We start from the raw sequence: 22303 nt of genomic DNA on the forward strand, positions 1-22303 counted from the left end.
ATCAAATACCAAATTTTAATCCCGTCTGATTTAATGATTTCACAAAACGTAACAATGCTGTTTGTCTTCTAAATAAGCACTTTCACTTGTTCGGAGTTATTTATTTTGCACGCCGTCTTATCTTCTTATATTCATTTAGTGCATTAATCACCGCACGCTTTCGGACGTATTTGCTTTTATCAAACCATTCATTACATTTCATGGGTATGCTGTGATTTATCTTTCAGTTTTTAATATAAGGGCGTAGCCTTTTCTTTCATTAAACGTCTTTCCTTAGTCATGCGTGTAATTGTTTTGCAGTCACGATATGACTGACAGGATGGGCTGCGATAATTTCAGACATGCAATATTTTGCATATGCATTTGATCCGTTTAGTACCCATTCATAGACAGCTCCGACATTCCTGTGAACGCTACTTACTCCACTATCTGTCCTCAGCAATGTCGTGGCAAGCTCATTCCTAGCATAAGGTGGCAAGCTGCCGCAAAACCGTGTACAGACTAAGCAGGTATGATGCGAACCAACATGTGCATATCCCTGATCTTCTCAACCCTTTGATATTTAACGCAATCATGAGTGACATGGACATGCAGACACCAATACCTAGTCTGCACATTCCAGGAAGGTGCAGGCATGCTATATGTTATGCATTGCATGAATGCGGTAAAGCAGGGGTCTGGCAATGAGCCGGATGCACTACAGAAGTTCGACTTTAGTCCTGCTTGCTTTTTCAGAAACAGCTGTAAAGTATTATTGAATATTAATATAAATCATTGATGATTGACATTGACATAACGATAATTTAAAATACGCATTCATGACTCGCCGATTTTGCATTTGTTTACTGTGTCCCACGTGGAGTTTACCAGCTCGGTCACTGGTTACCCATGTGAAGTTTACTAGCTAGATTGTAATCACCTTGTCACCTACCATGAAACAAAGAACGCCCGCTCTTAAAGGCAGTGCCCCCCGCCCCCCGCGGCATGACGTACAGCAGTCAATTCACCCTACCCCCCCCCCCCCCCAGGCAGTGCCCCACAGTTTCATGAACTTTTGCTATTTTTATAAGACCTTTCAGTGCTGTTAACAATCCTGTCCTTCTTTCGACCTTACGCCCGTCTAGTTTCTGAGCACGCCCGGGAAAATGGGGAAGGTATGTCGGGGCAAGTATTTCACAGTCAACTTGACGTTCACGACGTCATAATAACGTTCATTCAGGTCCTGTAATTCCATAAGCCATGCGGCAATCAAGTCCAATAAAAATAAGTCGTCGAGACGTTCATACTTGATATTCGTGAGCGCGATTTTCAGATAGAACGACCGTCAATTGGCTCTCAGTGCACGTTGCGCAAGGTACGAGGATGTAATCAAACCATGATGCACTTATTTACTAAGCAGACAAATGTGCTGTCTAGAGCAAACTTTTCCAATTAAAAAGTACACCAGTAGTTATAAGTGGGCTTGTTTCATCATATCTGATTGCTTCAGTATCTTCAAATGTGAAACATTCCCTTTAACTTTCCCCCTTTGTGTAACATTACTGGACGTCAACATAGCGCACCGTTGCTAAAAAGACACAAGCTTTGCTTCATCAGTCAGCAGTAATTTACATTTCCACCACGCATAGATAGAAGGTGTATTTTTTGCATTAGCTCAGGTTCGTTGAGAACAAATATTGCACAGCGGTTACTTAGCACCAGCATTCACATTGTGAACTGGCTGCGGCTCACTCGCATCCAATATCGGCTTGTCTTCATCCATTGATCCAGTGACGTCACACATATAAACTTGATTACTGCTTCAGGCTGGCATTTAGACTGGGTCCCGGGGGCTGTCATCGAGCTGCCGTTCCCCAGAGGGCCCAGAAGTCCTGTTGACGGAGGGCAATCCGAGGTCCCTGCGGACAGAAGGGATGGCGCGGGCGTATTCAGCGAAAATCGAGTGATTGATATTATTTGGAAATATTTAAGCAACATCGAAGATGATATTTCCTTCAAAATGTCTTTGTTGAGAAAAATGCGTGATAAATGCAGGTACAGAGGGATCAGCTACTCGTATGGTGATCAAGCTAGCAATAGTGCTTGAACCTGTTAGGCTGCATGCTGAAATTGATGCGCTGACGGTATAGGGATACCCCTGAGATGTTCCAGCAACTGCTATTGTCTTAAACAAAAGGGTATTTCTTTGCCATTCCATCCATACTGGCTCGATGCTATGATTTGTGAAAATAAAATTGAAATCCGGCAGCACCTCACCTTCACAGCAATCATCGAATATGGCATGATGATGTTTACATGTCAAGCACTGAGAGATGCATGCAATTTCCCCCTTGTCCGAGTCGCTTTACTGATCCGTCTTTTGTGCGATGGGTTGTCCGTCGTTACGGCTTCTATTTTGGCCACGCGAATCAGAACAGGAAGCTTGTGCCACCAATAATTGAGCATGTCTTTTCTATCCATGACTGTGTAGGATTGCATATGTGAGCCAAAACGCGCACTGATTATCTTGTGAAAATTGTCGTAACCAACAATGTCCCCAAACCCTAAAGGCCTGATTCACCACCGATGGAAAGCTCGTGAGCCAAAGGTGGGTCAGTTGTGCCATATTCGCACACCGGCACGTTATCTCTTTGGCGTAGACACAGCTGCAGCGTGCCAGACCCAGCTGCAGAGTGCACAGCTGAGGCTCATCAGCAGAATGCGGGGTGCAGTGGCAGGGTATGGAGCTGAGGCCCATCAGCAGGGTGTGGAACCGAGGCCCATCAGCAGGGTGCGGGATGCAGCGGCATGGTGTGGAACCAAGGCCTATCAGCAGGGTGCGGGGGTTGCAGCGGCAGGGTGCGAAGCCGAGGCCCATCAGCACCATGCCGAGGCCCAACGCTGCTGATGCAGGGTGAGGAACCAAGGCCCATCAGCAGGGTGCGGGGTGCAGCGGCTGGGTGCGGGATCAGGGCATATCAGCACGGTGCGGGGTGCAGCGGCAGGGTGCCGGACCAAGGCCTCATCAGCAGGGTGCGTGATGCAGCGGCAGGATGCGGAACTAAGACCCATCAGCAGGGTGTGGGGTGCAGCGGCGGAGTGCGAAGCCGAGGCCCATCAGCAGCGTGCGGGGTGCAGCGGCAGGGTGAGGCACCAAGGCCCATCAGCGGGGTGCGGGGTGCAGCGGCACAGCGCGACCCGGCAGCTGGAGTCCGGCACGGGCTCCGGAGACCACTCTATATCAACTGATGGACGGCTGGAAGGTCTGGCCGACTCGCCGAAAACATCGACATAAGTCGCGTTTAATTCGGGAGTATCCGCTCCGAGCCCGCCCGCTTCTGTAAATGCCGAGACGTCAGGCTGCGCTGATGGACTCTCAGCGGCCGGCCGATGGGTAAAGGCGGGAGCCCGGATTTGGAGCTGCTTAGAATAGTGCTGTCGTTTGCCGTCAGTGGTCAGAGAACCGACTGACAGGCAACAAGCGCCTTAGCATTGAGGGAGTTAGACTTCACGTCATGCTGTTTGGTGTCCAAACATTGTGTCACGTATGCAAAAACTGGGTGTAATTGCGTAGGTTAAAGGTTGTTGAACTGCTCATATCATGCCATGCCATCATCCGATCAACTCAAATGCCAAATCATGTCATGTTATAAATCATATTTAACGATAAAGGCATGTTGCCGAAATATCAACATATCTATATCTTCATTCTCCTGGTATTTCTCCGAGGAATGAGGCTATTACTACTGTCATGTCTATATGAATAATGTTGCTCGCAAATGCATTCGACAACTTGCCTAATTTTAACGACATTTTCATGCACTGAATACATTGTTTACTTGAGCGCTTTAATTGTTTTGACAGCACGTGATGTTGTTTATCATTCAAATGGTTATGGGTTTTCCAAAAGCGTGCAGTGACCATGTTCAGATGTTACCTGCAACGGCGTAAGATTATTACCACTAAGCTTCCATTCCATGCTGTCAGTGTCGTTCAAAATCCACGCGACCGGATGCACGGCCCCCCAATGTCTTCAGGTATATTTCATTGTCTTAGACTAGTCAAGTCGTCATTCAAAACTTGCGTTCTGAGCCAAGTTTTGAGCATGCACCATGTTTTTGAATAAAATGTGAATTACGTGCTCAGAAAAAATGTAAAAATATCAAGTTCATGCGTTATTTAAAAAGCGGTTTTCAATCTCCTCCATCCTTTTTCATTCGGTCCCTGCGATCATGGTGAGGCCACAGGCACAGTCAACTTCCTTGGTCAAGCCCCTAATATGTGTGCATTTGGCTTGAAATGCACGGCCGTCAATAGCTGAGCAGCAGTCGTGTAAGCAGCCAGACACTGGATTCAGCGCCGAGCCAACGTTGGCACATCATAAAATTACTAAGTTGCACATGCGAAACATATTTATATCGCAATTTGCCGTGTTTTCGTATTTTGGCAGCAGGCATATGCCAGTTTATGTTCGAGATGACACCAAAGAGTAGGTCCTAAGCAGATCACATGTGGAACGTGGCTGGAAAAGTTAGCGTTAGCCGGTCTTGGTAGCATAACGAGCTTTGACAATTTCACGTCTTTGTAAACCTGACATGAGCATAACGTTGTGGAAAAGGGTGCCCTCTTGTTTGCTGTTCCAAATGTATTGCAACGTTTATTTGCACATCAGGGAACAAACCAAACAGACCTTGCGCGGACCATACAAACACCACCCACGTAGTTAAGGTTCCGCGGCTCTGCAGAGCAGATCATGTTATCTCCAGCCTGTTGAGCCAGACAGGATCGTGGGTGGCGAGGGGTAATCGTGTCATACCACGCAATGTCCTGACGGGGAGCCCTCAAAGCTGCCAAGATCTTGATCACGCTCTTGCAGTCGTTGATCACATTTATTATTTTAAGTATAAATATATATAACTATTATTCATATTATATATATATATACATATATATATATATATATATATATATATATATATATATATATATATTATTGCATTTACGTGCCTTTCCACGGGATGCTATATCAGTAAACGCAATAAGGACACTGGTTCAAGCTATCCCTTTCTGCTTCGGCTTGAACCGGAACTAACAGCGGTTTGCTTCGACAGATGTATGGCCAGTACTCCAGGGACCTGGGGGACTTCGCCAGAAGTGAATCACATCGCGTCAAAGAGCTTGAGAAAAAGCGCAAAAAGGAGGAGAGGCTGCGGCGACAAGAGCTGCTCCCCTACCGTGGGAAGTGGAATCGGCGAGTTCTTAAAGTGCTGGGCTACTTTTGGAAGCACACGTTCGCAAGAATTGGAGAGGACTGGGTGTTTCTGGCCATCTTGGGAGTACTGATGGCCTGCATCAGCTTCTTAATGGACTACGGCATCGCAATGTGCAACAAAGGTGAGCTCAATATGCCTGTCTGGCCAGTGGTCCTCCGATGTTTCCCCTTGCCACCGTAACACGCCTGTTGAGGAGGAAGGTGTGCCATGGATGTCGCCATGTCTTCTGTTTGGTCAGCTTTCTTTATTCGTAAATTGTAAAAGTGCATATGGTGCGTAAGAAGAGCAGTTTTGCATGAAAGCAGCATATATCTGAGGTCTGTGGCTGGCTATTGGACCTGACCTGATCATAGATCAATGTATCGAGGCATACATAATCACCGCTTACTCATGATTTACGATGCTCTATGACGCTCCAATATCTGAAGCGAGATGTTGATGTTTCCGTCGACGTCAACTCTTGTCCAGGGAGATGAGAAAACAACAGACGACCCGGGCTGTTGAGTTAGTCATGTCTTTACATTTCGCTTCGCCCGCTAGTTGCCAGGGGAAGGGCTTTCGTTAGCACATTAGTCTTCACTTCCGTTTTGTCTCTTGGCCTTTCAACAAACGCTTAGGGCACCTTGTATGTACCAAAACTTGGAGCTCGGGCCAACGAAGACTCGGCGAAAATGACGCCATAAAAATAGGCTGACAGCTTGTAAGTTGTTCATTTGTGGTCTTATTCCTGCATCCGTCTTCAAATGCGCGACTGTAAAACATATAGTTGTACCAAGCGTCTATGTTGTAGCCGTTATTCTAACTAACCGATTTCAGCTTCTTACGGTCGCAGTATTGCGACAAGTTTAAACCGATGTAATTTTGAATGCTTCGAAACATCGTGACAGTTGACCTGACCTGCGGTGTTACCAGTGGCCCTGGCCCGGGGCGGCTGTGCTGTGGAATTGTGCGGCGCGTGAACCCTCCGCAGTCCTGTCTGGCAGAGTGGCGCAGGCAAAAATATCCGTTAAACTGGAAGGTAAAACCTTGGTGGTGGATACGGGGTATACGTAGCAACATAGCAAACTATGCTTAGCTGACGTAACTGACCGAGTGCAGCTCCCTCCAGTCACAGTACTGCGAGGGCTTTGCACGGACCTACGATTTAGAAGATTTGACAGATGGTGACATCTGACCCGACCTGTGACGTCATCAATGATCTGCTAGCCAACGGAATGTGCACGCTGACGCAGAGCGTTTTTTTGCCTCTTGATTCAGCATGATCAGCTGATTGGTTTACTGTATATCATGGCTGCACTGAAAAAAACACCTAAAAAATATCGTGTGCAGGGTCAGTCAAATCGCGTCGTTTTGGGAGGTAGTGTAAACACCTTTCAAGCAGTAATTGAGGAGTTTTTTGACGCCGAAAAATTACGCCCCCAAAACCCCAGTACAGAGCCGGCCAAGTCAGATCCCTGCACGGCGTCGTCAAAGGGAGTGGTGTCATATTCCTCTACAAGAGTCTTCTAGCACTTTGGTGGGCATCCATTTGACCTGTCGATGAAACCTTTAAATTAGAACACTCCGTAAAATGGGTGGTGTTTTTTCACTACGCATCCCCAAAAGGCATGCGAGAACACATGGGCCAGAGAGTCAAACTACAAGTCACGTCAGGTTCGACACTTCAAATTATTCCTTCACACCAGACCAGGCGGCATATGGCCGCGCCGGCCTCACCAAATTGCCCGGTATCTGCAAACCGACCACACCACAGGACCGACCACAAAGTAAGACAGTCTTCACCACTGATGAAAACGTGGCAAAACTCGCTAGCCTGACTCGACAAAAAAATAGGAAAACTAGATAAAAATGGACGAACGACCTGGTCACATGAACATCCGAACTGTAAAATCAGCTGGCAATTAAACAGACTGATCGACATCATCGGCCACGTACAGACCACAGGAGACCTTAGACACAAACCAACTAACCGGTTTTGGCTAGCCGAAGGCATTGGAATTAACCTGGTTTGACCAGTTCAGAAACCAAAGAAAAATATAAACTGTCGTGCCGGAGCCCGGCGACAGCGTCAATCCAGATTCCTCACCCGCATTCTTAGTGCGGGCCAACCCACCGGGTAAATCAGCTGTTTCGTCCGCTACACGATCCTGTTCAACAGCTCCCAGGCTCTCTTCAGAACTCTTGGAGACTGCCGGATCCCACATACGGTCCGTTCATTGAATACCGCCACCGACTGCGTCTTTGCTGAGCACTTGACGGCGAAGAGGCTTTAGATAAGACAGAACCGAGGAATAAGGCTGTTACTACTGTCTTATCTATGTGAATAATGTCCCTCGCGAATGCTCTGAACAACTTGCGAAGCTTTGGAGCAATGGGAGCAGGAGGAAGCGCCTTCTCTTCGTCCCGTACAGCGTACACGTCAGTGCCTTTCTACAGCTAGACTGTACTGCGGGTCGTCCAAGCAAAGACACGGCCGAGACGCGTCCTCTGTCCTCCAGCACGACGTTGTTCCACGCCAAGTTCCTACATCCTCGCGAAGGCTTCTCGTGATATCCCTGAAACACATCATATTTGTGGAGTACCAATCATACCGCGAAGATATCGTACATTACGGCCACCACAACACTTCCCACAGACTTAATTGTACCTTGTCTGTTAAATGAAAGGTTCCACCTTTGAAGACATTGAATCAAGCACCAGAGGTGATCTAATAAGCTCACTTAAAACTTTTGGTAAGCTGTTAAGTGAAAAAGACTGCTCTACCCAATGCATTGATGGAGAGCACATTGACGGCCGTTACATCTGGACGTCGTGCTCACGAGCGCCAGAAATGGACGACTCGACAATAATATTTGCATTGGCCCTGATCGCCGCATGGCCCATGGAATAGCGGGATTTGAAAAGCGTTATTATGGAGTCACGGATGCCTGGGTGACCTTGAAACGGTCTGCACAAACTCGCGGGCGTGTAGCTGAGAAACTAGACGCGTTTAGGTCTTAGAAGGGACAGGGCTGTGAACTGCATCGGATGATCGTCAAGATGGCTATTTGCGTTAAAAACAAAACAAAATGTGGAACACGAATACAGTGTTCCAGAGATGGGTAATGTTCATTTTACAGGAAGTGTTCCAAAGTTGTACGCAATTTTGAACTGAAACAGCCATGTTGAAGGTCATTCGATGCAGTCCACAGCCTTGCTCTTCTAAGACCTAAACGCCTCTAGTTTCTGAGCCACACGCTCGTGAAGATGTGCATACTATTTCAAGGTCACCCAAACATTCATGACGCCATATGCCATTCAAAGCCTGCCATTTCATTGGCCATGCGGTGATCAGGCCAAAACAAACATAATTATCGAGTCGTTCATGTCTGGCGTTCGTAAGCACGATTTGCGGATATAACGGCCGCCAATTGGCTCTCAATCAATGTTGTGCGAAGTACGATGATATAATCAACCAATGACGTATCGTGTAGCGTATTTACTAAACAGAGAGATTGTGTTGTCTCGAGCGGTCTTTTCTTCTTAAAATTATACGGATAGTTATAAGTGACCTTGTTTCATCATACCTGATGCGCGCTGCAATATCCTGAATTGTGAAACATTCGTGTTAAAAAAGCACCGTAACCGAGTTTGTGCATATAATATGTTTTTGAACTGACGGATGAATGCCCAAGAACACCATGATGAAGACTGAAACACGAACAAATAAAGATATTTGGCTCAGCAAACACTTTCAGCATGGTAATGTCATCTCTGTGCCGGTTTGATGTACTTTAAATGAGTGCAACGATGGCTAGTTTAGCAGTACGTCAACGCCTTATAAAAGTTTCATAGTACATTCAAACAATGATGTATTGCAGTGATCTTATGCCATCATATCAATGCTTGCCTCAATATCTTCAAATTTGCAGCCTCACTTTTAAGTTATTCGATTTCGTGTCTTATTTCTGTAATAACCAGGAAAAATAGATTCATATATCATGTAGCACAAAAGTTGATTCATAACTGAAACTTAAAACAGATTGCTCAGCAATGATGGAGATGCAATTGACATCCACACCATTTGAAAGTCGTGCTCACGGACACTGGATCCTAACGGTTCTTCGATAATGTTATCTTTGGTCTTGAACACAGCCCGGCGTGCTGGATGACAGGATGCGAGTCACCTTACTTTAGCGTCATGCATGTCTGGACAGCCTCTAGATAGCCTGCACATCCTCTCCGCTATGTAGCTCAGAAACTAGAGGGTTTGAGGTCTTAAGGACAGCGCTTTGAACTGCACCGAATGATCTTCAAAATGGCCATTCCAGCACAACACTTCACACAAATGCGAAACGCTCACTTTAAACTTGTGATCGCCTCAATCAGAATTACCCTCAAGTGATCCTAAAATAACCACTAACGCCAGCTTAAATTCAACCCACCTGCATCTCAGTCGGCTTGCTCCACGATTTTCTCCAAACATACACGTAATCCAGCCATGCGGATTTCAGTTGCCCCGCGTCACGCCGACATTTTTCGACTTTGTTCCACATACGGAGACAACATTCAAATCTATTAGTCGGAAACCAAGTTGCAAGATAGCTGGCGAAGGCACAAATCATGTCAACACGCACATTTCGTATTTATAAATGCACTTAATTCTGGCCATCATCCACCCCCCGTCTGAGCCCCTAGGCGAATTGGCTGGTCTCACTCTCATACATCCGGGAGCTCAGAATTTGGCACATCATTGGAAAGTCCAACGGAAGACAACATGACCTGAGTTTGGCACAAATGACCATCAGGCTCGTACGCTTATGTTGTGTAGGTGTCCAGACCATTGGATGAATTTTTGCAGACTGGCTTCAAGTGTGCATGGATTAATGTTGTATCTCAACTTCAAACTGATGGGATTAAAGAGTTAACTCTTTGAAAAATTCCCTGGGGAGTGGATTAAATTTTCATCAGTGTGGAGCTGACATCGTACAATATACTGCTGTGATATACATGCGATGAATATATATATATATATATATATATATATATATATATATATATACATGTCAACGGTCTCTCAGTTCCTCTCTCTCTCCCTCCCTCTTTCTCTCTCCCCTTTCTCTCTTTTCCTCCCTTTCCCTCTTCTGCGTTGGTGACGTGAAATGTTCCAGCCATCAAATGGAAGGCTGCGATTGTGTCAGCAAATAATTGCGGGCTCAAAAATACCAGAAATACTCGGTCTTAATAGAAGGAGATTTTCTATGGTCGCCTTACAGACGCAAGGGGTATGTGTAAAGTACCCTTTCCTGTCTCATGCATCATTATCTAGGCCGGAGTTTCTATCCCACCACATACCTGAGAAGCTTCATCCCTCTACCGGTTACTGTTGCTGGCTTTATTTTGATTGCAGTAATCTGTCCTCTCTTCTACAATGGCTGTTAGTTGAGAGCATGCGTGACGTGAACTTCGCACGTCATGTACACCTCTGTTGCTTATGTGTGCCACCAGTCTCTTGTCACTGTGCGTTATGTAACGTGGTTTGGGTCTGGCGGGCCGCTGCCGTTGACCCCCCGCCCCGCTCTCGTTACGAGCGATTATGTCATTTGTTTATCATGGTGAGGTCGCGTTAACTACGTTGCCACTTGTTCTGCGACTGATTATTACCGTACCGCAGCATTGGATCCTGGACAGCAGAGTAATATTGTGGTTATATGAACGCCAGGAAGAGGAAGAAATGGAAGGGACGCAAACGCAACGTGACTTTGATGTGTACAAAAAAACTTCACTTCTCTGGCACCGACTCGTCTGCTCACAAAGCGGCAGGAAAATAGTGCGCAATGGGTTGCGCCATTTTTGGTTGTGCGCTTAATAAATGACGTCACATCGCCATTGCACTTACTACAGTTCGGCTTTCCACGCAATTCCGGGAGCAGACACATGTCCCATAGTTGGGAACCTGAATTCAGGGAGCTGGGCATCGTTCGGTGGTCCTCGCACTTGTTCGTTTCTCGTCCCGCAGAGCGCATTTCAGGTGATGGTCTGGTCGCTACCGTGCCTTTAAATATATATATATATATATATATATATATATATATATATATATATATGTGTGTGTGTGTGTGTGTGTGTGTGTGTGTGTGTGTGTGTGTGTGTCTGTGTGTCTGTGTGTCTGTGTGCGTGTGTGCGTGCGTGCGTGCGTGCGTGCGTGCGTGCGTATATTCTAAAGAACTGGTCATACTGATCTTTCGTGACGGACCTGAGTCAGGAGCATGCAAACAGACTGTGCCCACAGCGTCAACGTTCACGACCGCGATGTGCTAGCAGTCGCTTTTGATGCTAGCTTCGTTGTAGCCCTTCTGGGAAATAAATCCACGCCATGTGTTAGCGAACGGCAAATATAACATAACGCAGCGCAAGGATGTAGTTTTTTCCCGCAAGTTATGGGCGGAGGGTGATTTAAACTATCGAGGAATTTTTGGATTTAAGTTGGCCAAATCCGGGGAAGATCTTTTTTAGTATTTTTTGGGATGTGTTTATCGACTCTCCGCCCCCGGCTAATTATCCAAATCTGCATCTGTCTGGTGGCGTGATATACTCACGCATGCTTTGTCTGGGCGCCCAGACGACGACGCCTATATACGACGCCTGGCTTCGCCTGGGCGTGATATACCTACGCATGCTTTGGTCGGGGCTTCAGTGGGCGGCTCTTTTGACCGTCACCGTATCTCGCGACAGTGATACCGTTCGTCGTGGTTCCCATCTCGTCAGCAGGCGTCGTAAAAGTATACGATCGTGCGGCAGCGACTGCTGAGTATGGCAGCGGCCCGCTACGGCCGTGGGCTTCCCTCTGCCGCTTCTACTGAGCAGCCCTTGTTGCCGAACAGCCGTTGTTATCTCTGGAAGATGCTGCGTCGATGGGGATTCAGCGCAGAGGGAAGTCCCTGCAGAAGTTAGTCAGGGGTGCTTTTCATTGCTGACGGAAGTGAAGTGGACGGGTGTTACCACTGGCAGGGGGCGGGGGGGGGGGGGGGCAGAGGAGAGCGGGCATGTCCCTCACTTTGCTCTGAATATGTTTTGCACTTCCCAATGTTGCCTACAGAATGCACCTGCCGCACATTGAAACACAATTTTCAGGTTAGGTTGTGTTCTCTCTAGCTTGCAGCTGAGCCTTCATATCAATATTTGTCAAAACTCCCACCCAATCTGAAAGACGTGCGGACACCCATGATCGGAGTGCGTGAATTGAGAACGTTTGGCGCGTCGCCTTGGTCTGGACGTTTTTTCATCCGTGTTTAACCTAAGGATCACGCTGGTTGCAAACATATCATTCTTTTGCCTAGTGATCAGACCTAAAACTATGCTCATTTATGGTTAACAGCGCCATAAATGTGCCAGCAAAAGGAGCAGGACCATTTTGATCAGGCGTCCAGTTACTTGGATGCTTTGTTTCTTCTTTTCGCTCACCTCTGTTTAGGGGCGCAGTCAGAGCATTGGCAAAGGGAGAGGCACACGGTTGAGGAATGGCCAGTTGATGGTGAAAGGGCTCCCAAAAACAAAAATCAGCGGGTATGGCCTTCTTTTGAATGGGGTGTGTGTGAGGGGGCACGGTTTTTGTTTTGTGATTATTAGTTTTACCTCCTTTTACTGGAAGAGGAGCCAGAAGCCATCGCGAAATCAATTCCGTTTGCATTTTGGGGTCAATAAATAAAAGAAATCAGGCGTCAAAGAACTACATGAAATAAATCGTCGGCGCTCTCCATTTTACAATGGCTCATTGGACTCTTTCTAAACCGATGGAACTAAGAAATCTTTCCAGAATTTGTGTATGGGTTCTACAACTATTGATGCCCCGTGAACGTAAAAAGTAGGTGGAAATGGGTCCAATAATCACATTAACATGTCCAACACGTTTGCTTGAAAATGTTCAACATTCAGTCAAAGTCGATTAGCAAGAAATGCAATGTAAGGCAAATAGTGTACAAAATACGTAACGTAAACTTAAGAAAATATGTAATGAACATGCACGCTCGGAAATTTTAGCAACAAAAACCTTGGCGCCCGGCATTGCAGTCTCCATAGGCTACCCGGCGATGTCCCTTGACTACTATTAAGCGTTGGCCAATGGGCGGACGAGGATCTGGTGGAACTAGAAAAGTAAAGACAAGTTCTCTGTCTCTGTGCTGCTGTAGCTGTTAATACGTCCAGAGGACATCCGCCAAATTGTAAAAGGCACGCCCCAGTATTATCTTTGAGCGGCACGCATTATTTGGGAAAAAAATTGGGGAGCACTTTTCGCGACGGCCATTCTCGCGCTCACGGCATCCGCCCCTGGTGTTACTTGCAGTGATCAACGTTGTTACGGCAACTGCAACCCCGGCTATCACTGCTCTTGCACATGAGGTTGCGAGCGTGCGGGCTCAACAATTTTTGATATAAGTTGTTTTACTAGTCGATTATGCAAAAGGATGAGCATTCTCAGGTAAACGTGGCTTGGTCTTTTCATGTTTTTCACTTATTTCAACCTACTCTGTTCAATACTTATGAGATCCTTTATTTTGTCCAGGCAAGAAGCCCCTTTGGGTAGAACACAGGGACACAACATCGTTCCCGGTCAGGGGCTGAAGGGCCACTCCCTTACACCGCGGAGTGTCTTCCGGCTGCGACACGGAGCCGACTGTATGGTGTTGGTGGCCTCTGGCCAGAAACGAGACTCGCACTGTCTCAAAGGTTTCCAACCGATGCAAGAGGCCCTCTGACTGACATATGAGGTGCCGACTCTACGGGCGAGGGGGGGGGGGGGCGTCTGTATTGTGACCTACGACCAGTCCTTCGGCCCCGTTGGACTCTTCAGCCTTTCAATCGGGCCCTTGATCTGTGGGTTCCTTCGGCCCTCCTACGGCCTTCTCAAACAAAGTTCGTGGCGGACTCGGGCCACTTGCCGACACATGACCCCCCGTGTTAGGCACTGAGCGCCGCTGACGGACACAGGGACCCCGATCATTGTTTCAGAGACTCAGACTCATGCAAATCGTGTGCCCCGGCCTTGCTCCCTATTTGAAAATGGGGCAACAAGGTTCAGACCGTTGAGCAGATATCTGTTCGGTTTTGTTGGTGTCTGGCCAAAATAGACCCTGCCTGGTCTGAGAGGGTCGTCAATGGGTGCAAGAGGTTCTCTGATATTTCAGATCACGGACATATCAGCCGGGACCCTTTATGTGGCGTGCAGCCAGCAATTCGGGCCGCTATTGGTGGGTCCCGGTTCCCTTTCGGGCCTCATCAAACACTGCCCTTGTTTGACTAGGGCCATTTGCCAACACAGGACCCCCTGTTAGGCACTGTGGGCCGCTGGCAGATGCAGGGACCCCGTTAAGTTAAATCGCTGGCCCCAGCCTTGTCGCTGCTTGGGAATTTGTCCCTCAGGCCCATACCGAAACCGCGCCGACTGTGCGGTACTGGTGGTGACTGTGCGGTACTGGTGTCGAACAGCGTGACGCATCTGCGCCATATTTTGCACAGCTGTATACAATTGAATAGCAGATCGCTTGGTATTAAAAATTGAGATGTACCTTGCAAGGTCGCTGATCTATGGCAGGTCAAAATAAGGCCATGGATTCTGCGAAGTTAATTTCTAGGGAATCGTGCAATCTGATGCAACGACGAAGTGTTAGACAAGACCATACATCTTTGAGACACTTTCTTAGGCAACGCAGCAATTAAATGAGCAAATTCAATTGACCTCAGGTCAGTTTTGAGGGTCAGATCAAGGTCAAAACCAATCCGCTTTATCACTATTGGGCTTGCTGCATGGGGCAGCTTGTGGTACTCAATTCAAATTTATTGATGAGAGGAACCGCATTATGCATTTTCCACGCACTGTTCGGAGGTCAGAATAGGTCACTGACCTAAAATTACCCAGGCCAATATTTTATCTTTACGAACGTACTGCCTAGCGTAATATTTGACGTTCATTCGAACGCAAAACCCAGAGAAGTTTTGTGTGATTTTGGTAGCCATAACCTTTGAAAGGTCAAACAAGGTCAGCGACCTTAAATGATCTTGTCAACTTTTGCTTAGAACAGATATCTAGGTTTTGGACCCATTGGAGACCAACGTGGATATCAACCTTGTTTGACCTTATTTCACCCGAAGGTCATGGCCCAAGAATCTTCGACTTTGGCCTGATTGAGTTAAGGTACAGACCAACACACCCTGTAAATTTAGTGTCTCTAGCTTTCTTAGTTCCTGAGATCTTCCCCACCTGAGCCAAGGGTATCCAACCGGCCACCCGGGCGCGTGTTAACAGATGCGACACTCACTCAAGGTCAAATGTACATGAATGCACATTGTAATGTGCATGGATGAAATAGTCTTGTGTTACTATGAACCGTCTTTTCATTGTAATGAGACTCAATGAAGTGCCAATCCCAATTTCCAGGCGCCTCGGCTCTAGTATATTGGTAGCCATTCAGCACAATATCTGACCAAATTGTCATTATTGGTTTACTGCACTGGCAAAACGAAATGGGTGAAATAACAACATGAGCACACAACCCGGTTCAGCAAACTATCTTTAGGTCATGATGGCAAGCACACATGCCAGTGTTTTGAATTCCCAAATCCATTTTGTATAATGGTGGCTGTTCTTTTGAATTTCAGACGAAATTCTCTTGCGTTTTTATTTCATTGGCAAGGCTTCACAAATACAGAACAGATACAGCATCGAACATTTTATTGGTGCAGTGGTAACAATGAAATATAAAGCTCAGCAAGTAGAACGATATATTTCTTCACTGTTAGGATGCCATCGGTGATTCATTGTGGTATCCCGTGGTAACCCCTGATTGCCGTCTTTAATTAGATGCTTCGACACTGGGTGCAGATGTAATTAGTGTAATACAATTATTGCGCAATATTTGGGGGAAAACTAGTTATCGAATGCCGAACATGATATTGCAAATATATTGGCAACCTACCTTTGCAATTTACCGACTGTGTGCTAAATTCCATAACGACTGAATATCTGAAAACGTCCATGAACTGCTTACTGGGGATAGTTGTGGTACATGCGCCAGTATCATCCATGCACAGGATAACATCTGGTTTTCATGGATGAAAATAGAAGCCTTGTATTATTGTGGCATGTTCACCGGACAATTTTGACTACTTTGTAGTTATTTTATTCTGCTGACGCTGTATTCTGTAAGCTTTTCTTGTTAATGATAGATCCCATGGTTTCAGCAATGCATGCATTTGAAATATGCTCCACAGGCGGCACGCTTGTTTTAACGTGCGCTCGAGTAGCCAGTTGATTGCGCTTCGCTCCGGTGTTTAACCGGCCACGCGAGTGGGGAGTGTCAGGGCCCATTGACCCGGGTAGTCAATTCCACCCCCCCCCCCCCATCGCCTGTGAGATCTTAAAAACTAAGTGAAACAGATGCACCAAATTCATTGGATGGGCTAGCCTCTATGGTCATGAACTTCGGGGCAAACGGGATAAACAAGGTTAAACTCTAGATTGGTGTTCAACTTGACCCTATACCTCCTCATGCAGCCGCTGTGAACCTACATACATGTTCTAAGCAAAAGTTCAGTTGTGTTCATAACAGCTCAGTGACCCTGTTTTACCTTTAGAAGGCCATGTGCCGAAATTCCACTATTTTGTTTTTATTTTGAGGTTTTAATGAACATCCAGTATTGCGCTAGGCGGTATGTTTCTAACAGCAGAAGGCCTGTCTGGGTCATCTATGGTCAGTGACCTACTCTGACTTTAAGAAGGTGATAGGGGATGTTTGTTACGATTCTTGTTATCAAAAAATTTGAAATGAACATAATAAGTTCATTTCTAATGCAGAATCCGACTCTTTCTAATGCAGAATCTCCAGTAAAAAGCCGGTTGGTTTTGACCTAGGTTTGACCTTTATGATTGACCCATGATCAATCAGATTTGTAATCACCCTCAACTTAACTGCCTAAATGTCTAAAAAATATATCTCAGAGATGTGTGGCTTCGTCTAACTCTCCGTTGCCACATGACATTGAAAGATTCCTCGGAAATTGCCTTCACTGGCAGCCATGACCCGTCTTTGACTTGCCAAAAGTGGATGACGTTGCCGGATAAATCTTATTTTTTATGCAATGAAATCAGCTTGTTAATTGCCTTTAGCTGTGTGAAATTTGGTGGAGCTACGACGTGTCTCCTGGAAATTATTCTGGAAAAACCTTCGGGTGTCATATCGACCCCCGCCCGAGTGCCTGTTAGCATGCAAGCCATCACCGTTTCTGGCGCGATTTATGGACTGGATGAAGATAACGTTGTCCGAGTTTTCCGCACTCGGATGCTTACTTTGCACCACTCTGTAAATCGCAATGGGCATCTGGTTTTGTTGCCTGAAGCACACATCCGACATCGTTTCACTGCCTTTGGGTTCAGGCTTTCCGCTCTCTTAATTTTCTTTCGCGTCGTGTCACCCCATTCCATTTGCGATGCCTTCCGCCTTCCTCGCAAGCTGAGTCCGATGGTTAAAAACCAGCAAATATTGACGAGAGCAAACGGGTTGTTACATGCCATCCATTGTTACCACACATCTTGATTCGTCTTCTTTGACTGTTGGCCGGGCCTGTTTAGGTTCAATACCTTTGCTGGGTCTTTCAATACACACACACACACACACACACACACACACAACACACACACACACACAACACACCACACACACACAACACACACACACACACACACACACACCACACCACACCACAACACACACACACACACCACACACCACACACACACACACACACACACCAACACACACACCACACAACACACACACACATATATATATATATATATATATATATATATATATATATATATATATATGTGTGTCAGCTACGTTGGAATCATTCAATAGCTGTTTATTTAATAGTTATTATTCAATAGCTGTTTACTCCTTTTATCGTAAGTCATTCCATGGTACCACTATCATGCGCGACTGAGATCCTTAAAGGAGTTTAGTAAAATGGTGGATGACTTGCAGCTATCACATTTCTTAGACATGATGTTGATGACTCAATTTTACGACAAAGATGTTAACTTCGATGAAGAATATTCGTGTCATATAGCCAGACAGCAAATATTTGGGTTGATGTGTCAAAAGTGAATAATTGTAGTGGTCGCATATTCCAACAATGGTGTCTGAGGACCCAAACATCTGTCGTAGCTGACATCCACAGAGATACGGTCGCCATGGGATTGGATGGAACTGCAGCAGCACGCGACGAAAAACCCCGTTGTACGGCCTGTGTGTGAAGTGAGTACAGGGAGGCGTGTATTCCGTAGTCAGCGGTTCTGTTACGCTCAGTGATTCAGCGAGTGGCGGCTCAGTCATAAACTCTTCCACTCATCCATAAGATCGGTGTAGTTCGTCAATCGATGGAGACAGCATCAGAGAGTATGGCCGGGAGAATGGCCTCCGCTTGAGCCCAGTAGCCTTTCCCGTGAGTAGTTGGTCGGACTGAGCGTTAAACCCGCGGAGCAAAATCTGTGAACAGCTGGATGCTGCGGAATATATTTTTGGAGCGGTTCTTAGAATGAGGCTGGCACCGAACAAACCCCGAACAAAACTGACGCGTCGTAGCTTACAACAAAGCTCAGAAATGACGCAAGCTGTCCAGTGCATTAAAGAGGAACGTTATTCACATAGATAAGAATGTACAAACATGGACGGAAAATGGACGGGCAGGGGCAAAAGTCTTTGGAACTTTTGCACAGCCGACATAAATTTATCGTGTCGCAAATTAGTGTGCTCCTCAACTTAGTTAATGCTACTCATTTTCAAAATCATTTGATTCCTGAAAATAAGCAAGTTGTTGTTAGAGCACACTATAAAATGCTTATTTTATGAGCATGATATAGAAAGCTGCTTCGATAAAGAACATCGGTAGGAGCATCAGTGGTAATGGTTTTAGAAGAGCTAGTGATGCTCATCACTTCTAGTTACGGCTCGATGTCAGTCCTCATCCGACTAAGCTGCCGTCGTCGAGCTAAGTTATACGTAGCGGCCTCTATGAAAATTGTGAATTGTGGATTTTTGGACGAAAACCTGTAATACATAATGCTTACCCAAGTTCATCTTCTTTCTTTTCATTCCATTCGATCAGCCAATACAGCAGCGAGAGTGGTGGTTGTGGTTGTTGGTTTAAAGTTATAGTGATTTTAATTATTTGAATTTTTTGTGTCGAAACAAGTTTTTATTTGTAATTGGTACATACATGTGCGCAAGAATGCGACACCGGCGGAACATAACCGTGTTTAAGTTAAGGCAGGAGTTCGGTTTTCAATGACGTGTTGCCGTTTTTACGCGAATTTAACTTTTTTTTGCTTTCAATGACGTTGCAGACATTGTCTCGTCCAAGACTGACATCTTCAGGAAGTGGCCTGTTGGAGGCGGGGCGGATACACCATTAATGCTTGGACGACTTGTTTAGACCAGCAATGCTTTGATTACGCCGATGTGCTCATACATAGTGCTCTGATCTTCCTACGATAACGCTATCTGGCTTCTGTATCGCACGAGCATTTTACTCTAAATAACACACTTGCTCGGACTCGAATTGACGACCTCCTTCGATCGATCGACAACCTCCTTCTTATTTGTTTTTAATGACATGAGTGCATCTTCCATCTTTTAGACGGCTGATTTCACGCATGATTCCACGATGGTCGCTTTTGCAAGAAAAGCGAAGAGTAAAATATTGAACCAGCAACACCGTTTTCCAAAATGTCACACAAATCGTGTCATTGCGCCGCAAACCCAGTGCTGCTAGTTTAGACAATCTTCTCTCTCAGTATGTGGCAGAAGTGCCCAACAGGCATGCCTGAGATGCAAATCAAGCGATGAAAATGCGACATCATTAAGAGGGACAGTTTCAAGTCGGTTTTACGTGTGCTGACTTTTAAGATATGCGTCTACACATTTTCGTGTAATATATATGAATCGGTGGGCCCAATGGCAAATTTCGTTATGCATGAGTTGCCTTTTGTCAATTACATGACACAAATTGTTTTTAAATATCCTACAAATTTTGTTTTCATGCAACGGTGGTATACAACGGTTTGTTGTTCAGAAATACAAAACAATCACCATCAATCAATTTTTCCCAGGTTCTGTGAATGCTAACAAATGTGGATGGATGCCGCGTAATTCTCTTCTTGCCATATTGTTTTACATCTAGATGAATGCACCAATGATAGCGCTGATGACGCTACCCAGGAATCGAGGACAACTCTAGGTAATCATTAACACGCGCCCGGGTGGCCGGCTGTATACCCTTCGCTCGGGTGGGGCTCAATTTGCCCCCCTGATATCTCAGGAACTAAGAGAGCTAGGAACACCAAATTCACAGAGGATGTTGGCCCATATGCGAACTCACTTAGGTCAAAGTTTAAGGTTCTTAGGTCGTGGCGTTTGGGTCAAATTATGTCAAACAAGGTAAATATCCAGGCTGGTCTCCAAAAAACCCAGATGTATATACCTGTTGTGAGCAAAAGCTCGCATACTCATTTAAGGTCAGTAACCTTTTTGACCTCTTGAAGGCTATGGCGACCAAAATCATAGAAGACTGCTTTGAGTTTTGCATTTGAATAAGCGACAAAGATTATACTAGGCAGTGTGTTCTTAAAAACAACATGTTGGCCTGGGTTATTTCAGGTCAGTGACCTATTCTGACCTTTGTGAAGTCCATGAAAGGCGCATAGTGCGGTTCTTGCTATCAGCAAATTTGGAATGGGCGCCAGAAACTATCCCATATAGCAAGCCCTAGAGAAATAAAGCAACTTTGTTTTGACTTTGTTTTGACCCTCATGCCTGACCCTAGATCAATGCAATTTGTTCCTTCAACTGTTGTGTTGTCTAAGAAAGTGTTTCAGAGATGCATGGCTTCGTCTAACTCTCCGTTGTTGGATCAGATTGAACGATTCCCTAGAAATTGCCTTCGCTGAAACCATGACCTGACTTTGACCTGCCATAGATCAGCGACTTTGCAAGGTGCATCTCAAGTTGTGATGTCAGACGATTCGCTATTCAGTTGTCTACATTTATGCAAAATTTGGCGCGGCGTAGCCGCGCTTTTCGGAAACCACCTTAGAAAAACCTTTGGGTGGTCAATTTGACCCCCACCCGATAAGAATTGGGACGGGCTTTGACATGGAAAACTCACGCCTTAAAGTTTTAGAGAAAGCGTGTAATTCAGCCAGCCGATACCATCTCGCATCAGAGTTCATCACCATTTTGGCAGACTGTTTTAAAGACCTTTCTCCTGCATGGAAGTGATCATCTGAAACAATCTGCCATCCATGCATCGGCTTTTTTTCCTATCGTTCAATTTTGACATGGTATTGATGTTCTTATGTGGGTTTATATCGCGAATAAAATAGACAGACAATCGGCTAACTTACATGTCACATCCTGAAATGGGATTTTCACTTAACATATATTCTAACCGGAACATATTCGGCTATTTTGAATGTGGGAATACTGTCAAAATATGTCAACTGGAAGCTGACCAGGAGGGTCAGGGTGACATCGGGCGGTCATGTTGAGATGTTACATGGTACGTTTGATAGTTTCATTGCTTCTTTCTCAAGCGACCAAAAGTAAAGCGTTGCGAAACAGCTGTTATCAGGTTTAAAAAGAGGTGTGGGACATGAGTCAAGCCACTCCTCCACATTTTCGACAGGAAGCCAAGACTGCTTTTATATTCACCCATATTAGGGAGGAGTATCCTCTATAAGAAAACACAATACATAAAACACTAGGTCATAAGAGAGTGGTCACGCGGCTGAAACACATAAAAGGAGAGTGGCCTGCGTTTACTGCAATGACAGCTTAGTATGCGTCTGCGGCGAATTCGAACTCTTCCACGTTTTCGCCCCTCCCCTGGCTCGTCGGAGCTCAAACTGTCGTCGTAGTGCAGCCGCTCCGTCTGCGCCTCTATCGAGCCGCTCCTGCAGCGGGTGCTGTCTGGACCGTCACCGACCGCGCCCGGCACCGCCGGCCGGCGGGCTGCGA

The 22303-nt window shown here is 45.9% G+C and overlaps 1 protein-coding gene across 1 annotated transcript in view; it reads left to right on the plus strand.

Annotated features, from left to right (window-relative positions):
• Positions 1–5089: 5089 nt before the first annotated feature.
• The window catches only part of LOC119097210 (chloride channel protein 2), a gene marked incomplete at both ends in the record, with an annotated part of 87007 nt that continues 69793 nt past the window's right edge, over positions 5090–22303 (plus strand). Inside the window, 1 exon segment of the mRNA XM_037220263.1 lies at positions 5090–5373. Coding sequence (XP_037076158.1) covers positions 5090–5373 — 284 coding nt within the window.

This window comes from Pollicipes pollicipes, unplaced genomic scaffold (genome assembly GCF_011947565.3).
Source record: "Pollicipes pollicipes isolate AB1234 unplaced genomic scaffold, Ppol_2.1 Scaffold_4295;HRSCAF=5057_pilon_pilon_pilon, whole genome shotgun sequence".
In the NCBI taxonomy this organism is placed as follows: domain Eukaryota; kingdom Metazoa; phylum Arthropoda; class Thecostraca; order Pollicipedomorpha; family Pollicipedidae; genus Pollicipes; species Pollicipes pollicipes.